Genomic DNA, 12,549 nt, shown 5'->3' on the forward strand with positions numbered 1-12,549 from the left:
AGAAACTCATAAACCCTTCTCCAGTTTGCAATGCTGTTAGCTAAGAAACTTGACTCAGCACAGGGTCAGAGAACCTGACCCCCATGAAAAAGGTCACATAGTTTTAAAACCCAGTTCCTGAATACCATTAACTTACATGCACTAGCTGTTCCTGCGTGTCAAACTCTCGTGAACAGCCTTCCCAATGGCAGTTCGTCTCGTAGACCACTTCGGGCTCCTGCTTGCTTTCATCTTTGTCCCCTTCCTCCTTTACAAGGGTCATTCCTTCTGGCTGTTCCTAGGGAAAAAAATAACAAAAAACAATCCACGTGTGAAGAGAGGCAAGAAGAAACTCTGATAAAGAGGGGAAAGAAAGAGGAATTACTTCAACATTAAAGGAAAGGTACAGTAAGAAAAGCCCAATTTGGATTAATTTGCTCTTGATTCAGCTCATTACCCACATTCAGATAAAACACAAAAGCCCCAAGTGGGCCTTGTAAACCAGACATTGGAGATAGGCTATTTCTCTAAGAGCTGGCTCCCTTTTTTAACAATATATTTTCCAGAAGTATCCAGTGCAGATCATTTCTGCAGGAACCTCCTCACATGGTGGCTTCTTACATGAACTAATAGAAAAGGAGGAGAAAAGGCAGATCATGTCCCAAATTATTCAAACCTGCTGGCATTCGATACCAATTAGAGGTGGAAGAGGATGAGCGAAAGAAGAGAGGGGAAGGGTCAAAACTCCTTAAAAAAAATAACTGGGAGTCACAATGAAATAAATTAAAATAAAATCATAAAGGGCCTGCTTCTAATCCTTGGATTAATGATATGGGTCATCCCAATTGTTTCAATGGGATTATTACTGAGTGAGATATGCAGTATGAGTAAGGGGATCAGAACTGGGATCAAATACTACGGCTGTGCTTGCAAGCAAGATCATCAACAATCTAAAATGTACTTCAATTCTGAATCCCACCATAGGCTCGGAATGTGAAACTTCTTCCAAAATTAGACTGATCATTTTCAGGATTGGATTCATTTGTTTTTTCCCCACAACGTGTGTATGTGTGTGGTGGGTGGCTGTTTTTTAATGTATATCTTCAGTTCCTAGCAGAGTCTCATTCTCCCCAGCTTGCTATTTGCTCAGGCTAAGAGTCAGATGTCAGGAATCTTTCTAAACATTTGTTTCAGATTATGAAGACATGCTATTTTCCACTTCAAACCTCCAAGTAGGATTTAGATCAGCTTTGGTTTTGGTTTTATGGATTCAGTGAAAAGACTGAGGACCTAATTCTGATCTCACCTACTTGGTGTAAATCAGAAGTAACTCCACCGAAGTCAGTGAGTTATGCTGGTGAAAAAGCATTGCAAGTGAGATCAGAATCATATGCTGAAACCCTGAATCTGCAAACACTTAAGCACACGCAAAGTCCATGAGATTTAAGCATGTGCGTAACTTTAAGTACATGTTTAAATACTCTGCTAAAGCAGGGCTTATGTGCCTCAGGTTCACCTTTTATCACCAAATACTCCACAGCAAACAGAGGATTGAAAACTCCTCCAAAGACACACACAGATGCAAGTCTCACCCCATCCCATCTCCCAGCAAAATATATAAAACAAACCAGGTCATAATGGTTTACATTTGATTCTGTAATCATCCCTTGGTATTATGGACTGACACAGTGTGTGTGTGTGTGTGCATCCATGTATGCTAGGCCAAGGGCCACAAAGGGGTGGAAGCCTTAAAAAGTGGTACAGATAAGATGTGCCTTCTGTCTGGCAGGGAGCTGAAAATCTGATTAATGAAACCTGCATGCTGTACCTGCATGTTTCCTGCACCTGGACTGGGGAGGTCCTCATCTGGTTTTATCTTGGAACGCTTGTTGTGCATTGGATCCCCAGTGCTGCTCACTGCAGATTCACTTGTGGGTTTATTCTGCTGCAGGTATTGTTCCCCCAAAAAGACAAAATTAGACTGTGATAAACACACAGAGCTCCAAGCAGAAATATGCAGCATCCGCTAAGTGACTTTATTTGGAGATGCTAGATTGTTAATTGTATTGGCTATACCATTATACTGTATTCAATTACATAGCATTAACTTGCAGAATAGCTGCATCATTCAATGGAGAAGGGAAAAAATATAAGTGAATACACTCTGTGTAATTAATTCATTATTATAAACCGTTGCTGCTTTTGTGAGGATGGGGAAGGGTAATAAGGAGTCAATATTCCACACAATTAGGACTTCAGAAGGCGATTACCATTTTGAAATGTGAGATCACTGTACATTAGCTGCAATCAACATGAGAAGGATGAAAGTTTTACTTATAAGAATGGCTTTATATTTTATTTTACATCTATAGATAGAATCTCAACATTTTTCTGATAATTATAATGGAGGAATAAGGAGAAGATCTGAGAGCTAATAGAAAACCATAGGCCAAAAAATCTCGGGAGAAACTCCTGGCTCCACTGTAGTCAACAGCAAAGCTTCCACTGTTATTTGTGGGGCCAGGATTTCACATCTTGTATCTCAGGCTCTTCTCAGGGCCGACCTTAGGGAAAATGGCCCCTGGCCCCCACTGCATCCCTCCCATTGCCACAAGCTCCCTTCCGCAGCCTCATATCCCTGGCCCTCCTGCCCCTTGACCACAGCACCTCTCTGACCACGGTGCCCTGGGAAGTTGCTCATGTTGCCCATCCGTAAGGCTGGCCCTGGCTGTTCTGAATACTAGGACCTGAAAGCGGATCTGCTCGGTGCATCTCTGAACCTGCCTGGAGCCCCATTAAAATCAACGGGGTTGCTCATGTTGCCCACCCGTAAGGCTGGCCCTGGTTGTTCTGAATACTAGGATCTGCAAGCGGATCTGCTGGGTGCATCTCTGAACCTGCCTGGAGCCCCATTAAAATCAACGGGGGCGCTGCAGGGATTTGTCCAGGTAGATCTACTTGCAGGATTTAGCTTCAAGTTTTGCAGCATCCAAAACAATAAGGAACCAATCCTAGGCCATGCTAAAAACAAATAATGATTAATAACAACAACATAAACCATAATGAATCCAAAACATCAGCCTGATTCACTACTGCATTACTCCAGTTATGTGTCAGTGCAACAACAATGATGAATCCAGGCCCAGTGAATCAAATTCTGCACTAATCAGCAAAAAACGTAAGTAATCAGTGGAGTTTCTCTGGATTTATACTGTGCAGCAGAATAGACTGTCACCCTACATCTGTATAGTCATTATATTTAGCCTGATTTGGGAATGAGCAGTTCCTATCTTTAAAGTGCTGTGGCTTCCTACATGATTTCCCTCCTCCTCCATTCCCCACCTGGATTATGTTGTCTGATTCAGGAGAGGCAGCTGGGAACGATGAGTCACTGAAATATTTATGAGGGACAGAAAGCATTCTACCAATCAGAAATCACAGATACACTCGTCTGATTTGTAATAAAGGATTGCAAATGCCATAGCCGCAAGAAAGTTGTTATCCAAGGTTCTCAATGACTGTAGTGATTAATTGCTAACATGACAATGTGATTTGTTTTATTTTTTACATTAACAAGGTGCAAACGTTTCTTTTGTTTGCTCTCACCTGCGTGGACTCGGAAGGACCAGAGCTGACCTGGACAGGGTTCAGGACACTAGGGATGCCTGGGATAGGTCTCTGGGTAGGAAAAGTTGGGGCAGGATGGATGAGTGGAGGGCTGTGTCCAAAGGCCGAACCTAGGGTTTGCTGACGACTTATAATTTGCTGATGCATTTGCTGGAGGGATACCGGTGTCGGAGGGTAAGTGAAACTCAGAGCAGGACTGAATTTAGGAGAAAAACAAACAAAAAAAGAGATGAGGACCACTGTTGTGTTGAGTTTTACAGGTAGTTTACATTTCCAGCTATTAAAGTAGCATAGGCAAAAAGCTATCCCTTTCCCTCTCATTCTCTTCTCCCTCCCTCCCACCCTCAACAAATGACAAACATTGCTACTAAATCCAGAGCTGGGTTAAATTGATTACTGAGAGCAAAAATGATATTATAGCAAAGTATAAAAGTCTTTTTCCATTAAAAAGACTCCCATTTACCAACAATACACAGAAAGTGCCTGAAATAAAAATCAGGAAATCTGAAATAAGAGGCAAGCAGTTCAATAACAGCTATTTATTACCATAACAAACTTTATATAAAGCAAAAGAATGGGCGATTACATGTTTTCTAGTACTTTTATTGATAAGTGGTGCTGTATGTTCTTGCGTATGAAGCAATTCCTTTAGTCTTGGCTCATGCTATGCTCGTTCATATGTCTCCAGATCTTATTACAAGAGGAGAGAAAATCAATTGGTTAAATGTGTTTTGAACAACATGCTTGTCATATCACTCATTTGTTTAGAAAGATGGAAAGCTCAGTTCATCCAGAATGTCACCTAAAGAATTTCCATCAGTGCCGTTTGGTTACAGAAACTGATGGATTAACCTTTCCCCTCTGAAATTGGTGATCCATGTGTTTCAATGTAGAAATATTCCAATGGGAAAGCACTTCTCCCTCTTCTAGTTAAACAACACTAAATGTCTATTAAAGCCCATTATGCATGCTAATACCTGTCATCACTTCATTACCCCATTGTATGTCCCAGACTACAGTTAGTTCTGAGGAAATTACACTGTGGTCTAAAGACCTCTCTACTAGTAGATAGTGCCAAATCATTTTTTGGTGCCATGCTTTAGAAATGAATTGTTTGGAGCTAAATCCTCTGTCAAGGCCATAGGATATTCTTGCAAGCATTTGCCAATAGCTTACAATCACACTGGCCAAACAAAACAAAAAAGCATATTCACCAAAAACGTATTTTTAATTTATTTTTCTTTCTCTTGAAAAGAATCAATTAAGAGAGTCTGGCAAATTAAAAACACTTGAGCACGTGCGTGTGTAAAAAAAAAAAAAATAACTTGCAAGAATCAAGGTTTCTTGTAATGTCAAAGGTGGATTTAATGCAAATTTAAAGTCTGGAGTCTTAATTACTGTTACTGTTAAGCACATTAACTGAAAACATTGAGATAAAAAATAATTCAAATCATTTCAACCATTTTAAGTAATAATTCTACAGATGGTCTGTGTTCATTAATCTGACTATACATTTTGTCTGTTCGACTATAATCCATAAAGAGACGGCTTCAATGTGACTACATTACAATTATTCCTGGTGAGAACTCCCCATTACAATAGTTTGCCCATTTAGGACAGAATATCATTGCGGATACCCTGGGCGAATGTTACCACTCTTTGAGGAACTCTCTTTTCATTTTGCATTGTATTCTTTTAATAAAGGGAGGCAGGAACGTAGTGAAAACAGTAATTGTTCACAGCAAGAGCTAGGGAGAAATCAGTAATAATATTCAGTTATTGCAGCTCTATAGTCCCTGCCAGTGGTCCTGTAAGCAACCATGAATGATTACAGCACGACTTAGTTAAGGTAGCCACTACGGATGATTGATAGGACATTAATCAAAAGATGCATATCAGGCTCAGAATTTGTTCACAAGCTTTCTTCTAATAGCTGATTTCATGTTCACTGAGCTCTATCCCAGTTTGTTCAATTTATTCTTCAGTGTACAAGCCATTCATCAAAGAACACGATGATTTAACATCCCTTTTCCCTTTTAGTGAACACACATTACTAAGTGTAACTACACTGTTCTGTTCATTAAAAATAACATACAATTACAATGTCACACACCAGTCTGAAACAGCAGTTGTGTATCCCTACTATGCATTTATGTTTCTATAGATACTACAGATTAATCAGGTGGAGGTCCAAAGTCATACCTAGTCCAAAAATTAGGTGTACAGTACCAAGGATGTTACCCAGTTCTTCCGGGTCAACAAATGCAATACTCAAATAATTTGAATTAAGTGCTTGGTATTTTATTGCTTGTGTGTTCTGGAAATAAATAATAATATTTACTTAACATGTACGGACACAAATGGCTTGATCCTCTTCTCACCTGCACCAGTTTAAATAAAAATTAACTTCAATGGGAGCTGCAGGTGCTCAGCACGCTTGGAAATCCAGCCACTTAGGAGTTTAAATATAAATTTAGGAACCTAACTTTAGGCACCCAGGTTAGAAAACTTTGGTCACTATACGTTAGGTCCTACATGCTAAAAAAAAGTATTCTTAGTTTTAATCCACAAGATATTAATGGCTAAAATCTGTTCTCAAAAATGAATATGTTGCTGCCTTTGACACATGGTCACCTCTGACCTCGAGTGAAATTTAGCCCTAAAAATATTGGTGCAGTTCTTTTGGACAGCCTGCAATCCAAACAGGGATTCCTTTGATGAGGTAGTATGGCTGTTGTGATATCAGTACCTTGAGACACTGTCAGTAGAATGTCAAGGTCGGACCTTTGGATCTGGATCTTTGTGGGACAGTAAAGAAACTGCAAGACCACCACTAGCGAGCCCTACTTGCACTCACTGCTCCTGAGCAACTTGTTCATTTATAGTTATTGGAGCTCAGCAAATAACATTTATAATGTTCTCTACTTAATCCCTCCAAAGAGAGGATCACACACCTAAGTAGGACCCTCTTTTAGCCAACCATTACCATGTTCCACTCCCCATTTCACATAAACGAAAACAACATAAATATTGTATCTTACTTCCAACTTTAAGGTGACTTTTAAACTAAAGGACACCGCTCCAAATTTGGAAAGACTCCCAATGGTTTGTTGAATGCAGTCAGATAGTGCTACTACAATTTATATTGATGTTCCCCAATATAATAATATTAAAAATAATGCCACCTAGCTCTTATATAGCTTTTTTCATCTGACACTTTTCATGTCATTATGGAAATGGGCACTTTAAAAAGGAAACAGTAGATGTGTTGTATGCTTTTTTCTCCCAAGTACAATTCAAAGATGGCCCTAGCTGCCACCCACTAGTAGGATGAATGAAAATGATAAACTCTAGCCTACAGAGATGTTCTCTTTCTTCGCATCTGCTTTGACTAACCCACACATATCCATGTGACTGTAAAATATCCAGCATGAACAATGCAAATGACTTACAATGGCCACCATGTTGTCCCATAAGGGCCTCTGTATTCACCCACTTTCTTCAAATAGAGGACATGACTTGTTGACTTAACTCTTTCACAGGAATATACCTAAACTTGGCATTTCAAAGTTGTTTGCCAGATTGCAAGTTGGATAGCCAACTAGCAGAATGGCAGACAAAACAGACTCTTTTTCCATCTTCGTAGCAAGTGGTGTACATTGGAAGGTAACAATATCATAAGAAGCTCTAAAAAAAAAAACTCAGCAGGGGAGTGAGGCTGGAAAGAGGAAGAATTCTTGTCTCTGTATTTTCTCCCTTTTATTCAGGACTACTGCAAGAACTGAGAATAAGATATCATGATTTTCATGTGCTGCCTGACAACACATATTCCACCCAGTGGCAGAAGAACACAAAGATGGGCCCCAGTGCAGGTTTTGAGGGTGGACTTTCTCCCTGAAATTTGAATTATACACATCAAACATGGCGATTCAACTGTTCAGGACTTCATAACATTCCATTCTCAAAATGTTAAACTGTTTCACATGAGCTACGAGACTACAAAACACTAAAGTCTTCTACTCACATATTTGCCCCCCCCCCCATAAGGGTCCAGCCGGAGAGTAGGGGTATCAGAGCTAAAATTCCAGACTCTCCAGCCACACATGAACAACTGAGGAGGGGGAGAGATCGTGAGCCAAGACACCCCCCAAAAACACACACACACACATACAAACACACAGCCCCTGGGTAAGAGGTCGGGGGGGAGGCAATTTAGAGGCCGGGAGGTGAAGTGTGGAGATAGGGGAGGCAGGGCGCTTGGTGAAGAAGGAGTTGAGAGTTCTGGGAAGGAACTGGTGGGCAGAAGGGTGTAGGGATTCAGTGTGAGGCTGGAGGAATGATATAAGGACTGAGGAATCTGGCGAAAGGGGCAGAAATCTGAAGGCCCCAAAAACAAAGAGCCCAGACAGACAGCCCATGAGGGGCAGAGAGTAAAGTGGGGGTTTGGGGGAAGGGGTTGGGACAGAAGGGGCTGGAGATGCGTGGATGGCATGAAAAAGCTGGAATCACACAGCTCTGGGGAAGGATAAATCGGAGAGGAGCTGGAGGGGACAGGAAAGGAAGTATGGAAGATGTGGTGTTACCAGGCTGTGGGGTGGGGATACATCAAGGGGTGGTACTTATAAGAGTACGTGATACCAACTACTCTCTCCTGGCTCCTATCCCAGTCCATGATGTTTTAACAGTGGCTTAGGTTCTGAGGGAGGCTTCTAGTGTGACAGATATAATCTAGTTAACACGCAGACCAAAGGTGCTCTCAATTGTTTAAATCAACATGGGCGTGGCTTCCCACTCAGGGCGTCACAACCTCCAGAGTTGCAGTGCCACTTGGGTTTGCCTCAACTCCTCTGAGGGGGGCTGGCTGGGCTAAATCTGTGGGAGTGGTGTTGCATGGAGTCAGCCCCCAGGGACACGGGGTCAAAACACCACTCAGATTTGGCCTGGCTGGACCCCCATCATCAGGACGGCCAGGAAGCTGGGCCAAACCTGAGCAGCACTGCAACCATGTGCACCAACCTGCAACACCCAGAGAGAAGAACTGAGCCCAGCTGCCCCGTGACTCTTTTGTGCATTCTGGTAACCCTCGTTTGGGTCGTAACCCTTGGGTTCAGAAACCCTGGTCTAAGCTGAGTGGACCTCTGTGCACCTGCATCAGCTGTTTCTCTGCCAGAGATTCCACTCCCTCAGTCTCCAAAATTCAGGCATCTCAGATTGAAACAACCAGTAGTTAGTGAGGCAGCTTAGGAAGAAAGATTATCAATTAGTTAGTAGATCTCAGTGGAACTACTCAAAATGGCAACCTCTGTAGAGCCATGAAGTTGACATCCTAACTGGCTCAGACTCCTGCCTCAGAACAATTCTCTCCAACTGTTTCTGAAGACCACTTTATAGACAAGATGAACTGGCTGGGCTCAAGGTTATCTTTATATAAGATGCCGTCATCAGGAGGATTTGGCTGATCTTTATGATTTGGAAAAGGGTGGGATGGAAGCAAAAAGGATGAGAGGGATCTTAGAGAACAGAGAGTAGCAGCTCTTTGCTGCCTGTGAGAAATCACTTAGAATACTGAACAATACTGTTGATGGTGAAGTAAAAAAAATCTGGATACACAAAATTGCTAACGCTGAATGAGAATCTGGAATGGATTTCTTGAATCTTAATTAGCATGTCGCAAGTTTAACAAGTCCAGAAATCCTGCCTCTCATTGCTTTCTCTTATTGCAGGGGATCAAGGCAAGGCTACCGACTTTTTTCCTATTGTCCTTTCAAAACAACACCCTCCAAATCATCTGGTTCATCTCATCTGTCCCTACCAGGGGCCAAGACAAAATGTTTGCATGGTTGAAAGACCTCACATCAAGCTCATACTCTTTCATTATGCTGCTTTTGTTCTCAAGGAACTCTCTCACTGAAGGCTGTGTGTAGCACATTTTGAATGCAGAAGCCCTTCACTCACCTGCCTAAAAAAAAAATCACTCAATTACTAGAGTTCTCCTCCACCTCCCCTTTCATCACCCTATTCTTCCCGGATGCTTAGTATTTGCAATGTCTTCTCTTAGTCTGACCTCCTAAAGACTGATGTGATTTTTCCTAAGGTTTGTCCTCTCTCTGTTGTAATTCTGCATCATGTAATATACTGTGTGTGTTTTTAAAGCATTCCCTTCTGTAATAATCCACAAGACACTAATGCAGTGGTCCCCAAACAGTGGGGCATGCCCCCTTAGGGGATGCAGAGGAATGTTTGGGGGGGCCATGCAGCTGGGCATGGGCCAGCCTCAATGGGAGATGGGAGGAGTGCCACCCAGCCATGCTCTGCCCGCAACACAGCTCCGACTCCAGCCCAGCTCTGCCCTCATTCCCTCTCCACCCCCAGGCCAGCTCTGCCTCTAGGAACACCTCCTCCCTCATCCCCAGTTCAGCCCCCAGCTCCACTTTCAGCCCAAGATCCACTTCTGAGCCAACTGTGCAGTAATGTAGGGGGGTTGCGGACAGATTCCATTACTGGTCTTGGGGGAGAGGATGAGACGGGAAAAGCTTGGGCACCACTGCACTGACTAAAAGTCCTGTTTGATAATAATAGTAATAGTAATAACAAGAATACTTTACACTTACATAGCACTTTCCACGTTCAAATCATTGTACAAATATTGACTACATCTAGCTGCATAACCCTAGTGCACATAGGCCGGGAGCAAAAGGGAACTTTTAAAAAACAAATCCCAAGAATATACTCCAGGGGCAAGATTATGGCTGGTTCTATGGGACTGTGCAAGAGACGAGAGGGCGCCAAGAGCTCTCACTCCTGCTCAGTGGACAACCACGATCCCAGGTCCAGGTTCTCCCTTGCCTAAGGACCTAATACCAGCCATGTCACTATATACCCTAGTGTGGATGGGCAGTGATGGGGCCATGGCCTAGTCTTTCAGCCAGCAGACTGAAGACAGCATGAAGAGGAGCTCACAGTCATTCAGAGACATTGTAATCAAGGCCATGTACTTTCCCAGTGCCCTCTAAGACAATCTGGCTGTCTCAGATAGAATGGCTCAGTGAGCTGTCTTCGGGGCAGAGTCCTCCTCGTCCCCAACGACTCAGGCTGTGACTTAACCTTTTATATCTATGTTGATACTGTGTAGTTTATTACACCTTGTGAATAGAAACCTTGTGAACAGAAACCAAGTCAAGAGTAGAATCTGATCAGATAGTGATGAAGAAGCACGGATACTGCTCATGCAATAGGCCTCAATGAAATTTTACTAAATGTTAACGGACCCATTACCCCTATTAAATGGGGAATGCCTTTAATGGCTGGTTAAATTAGAGTACTTGGAAATTGAAGGTATTTTAGTAGATCTTGAATATTCAGCCACAACTTGTGCATTCAAATGCTAATATCACAGATTACCTACATAGAGTATACATGCTGTAATCTGGGTTCCCTATAGACCAATGGTGGGCAACCTGTGGCCCATCAGGATAATCTGCTGGCAGATCGCGAGACAGTATTTACTTTGACCATCCACAGGCATGGCAGCCTACATTTCCCAGTGGCTGCGGTTTGCCATTCCTAGCCATTGGGAGCTATGAAAAGTGGCGCAGGCCACAGGGACGTGCCACGGCCACTGGGAGTTGCGGGTGGCCGTGCCTGCAGATGGTCAATGTGAACACTGTCTCGCAGCCTGCCAGAGGATTATCCTGACAAGCCACAGGTTGCCCACCACTGCTACAGACCATGTGTGATGGGATTACACTGTATACACACACACGCACATATATATACACATAGGTAAATGGTGTCTTTTAGCAAAATGCTGTGTACCAAGTGAGTGAGAAAAAATCTAATGAAAATGATGGACACATTTTATATGATGTATCAGAGGGGTAGCCGTGTTAATCTGAATCTGTAAAAGCAACAAAGAGTCCTGTGGCACCTTATAGACTAACAGACGTATTGGAGCATGAGCATCTGACGAAGTGGGTATTCACCCACGAAAGCTCATGCTCCAATACGTCTGTTAGTCTATAAGGTGCCACAGGACTCTTTGCTGCTTTTACATTTTATACGAGTTAGCCCCACAGTGTTCTTTAAAACTGTTTTTAAAATTGCTGTGCATGGGGCGTGTTGGATTACTCCATGCTAACATTACTAATGTTACTGGGTATGTAACCTGACTCACTGCTGCGTGGTGTATAAGAAATGTGTTGTTGCTATTTTATGACTGTTAAAAACAGGGAAAAAGGAACAGGATGGTTTGAAAATGAAAAGGATTGCAAAATCTGAGCCAGTTTTTCCAGCTTTGAGATTGTTAAACACCTACCGCCAAAGAGCTAAGATACCTGTTCTCCAAGACTGAACAAATAGCTAAATACAGATTATACAGACAATATGAAATAAAATAAAAATCTCACAAGTGAACAAAGAAGGCTCCTGTTGCTATAGACCCTGCAGAGTGGTTGGGTCAGCCAACCCTTGCATGCATGCATCAAGGGAAAAGTTAAAAAATATGACTTAAGTCTGCAGAACATTTTAATCTTTTCACAGATTTAATCACTTTTAATTCTAAAATGTATCAATTGTGGCAGACCTAAAAGTATTGGTGTAAAAAAAATCTCCTAAAAGTAGTTATTTTTGAGAGCTAGAAATCCAAAACTATTCAAAACCAATGACTATTTTCAAAAGTGACTAATGATTTTGGGTGCCTTGGTTTTCAGGCAATCTTGGCAATAATAAATAGCAATCACATAAACATGAATAAAGCATAGGCCTCTTTCTTCACAGTGCATGGTAAAGAAGAGAAAATATATACCACTCGATGCAGGGTTATTCCTATTTTGGTTGTAGAATTCATATTTAACACATTTTTTCCCCAAAATTCTGTGAGAGAGGGAAAAGAAAGGAAAGAAAAAGATGAATGCCTGTACAGTAAAACCAAGGGGAAACTATGTA

At 42.0% G+C, this 12,549-nt stretch overlaps 1 protein-coding gene across 2 annotated transcripts in view; it reads right to left on the reverse strand.

Annotated features, from left to right (window-relative positions):
- Window positions 1–12,549, reverse strand: part of GLI3 (GLI family zinc finger 3) — a 275,904-nt gene that overhangs the window by 51,599 nt on the left and 211,756 nt on the right. The window contains exons 8-10 of one of the 2 annotated variants that reach the window (XM_032793449.2): window positions 3,586–3,802; window positions 1,808–1,921; window positions 137–277 (exon numbers count right to left, since the gene is read on the reverse strand). In XM_032793449.2, coding sequence (XP_032649340.1) covers window positions 137–277; window positions 1,808–1,921; window positions 3,586–3,802 — 472 coding nt within the window. Of the gene's footprint in view, window positions 1–136; window positions 278–1,807; window positions 1,925–3,585; window positions 3,803–12,549 lie in introns of both variants that reach the window. The other variant, XM_032793448.2, reaches the window with a different exon arrangement.

The sequence above is a fragment of the Chelonoidis abingdonii genome, chromosome 2 (genome assembly GCF_003597395.2).
Source record: "Chelonoidis abingdonii isolate Lonesome George chromosome 2, CheloAbing_2.0, whole genome shotgun sequence".
Classification (NCBI taxonomy): Eukaryota; Metazoa; Chordata; order Testudines; family Testudinidae; genus Chelonoidis; species Chelonoidis abingdonii.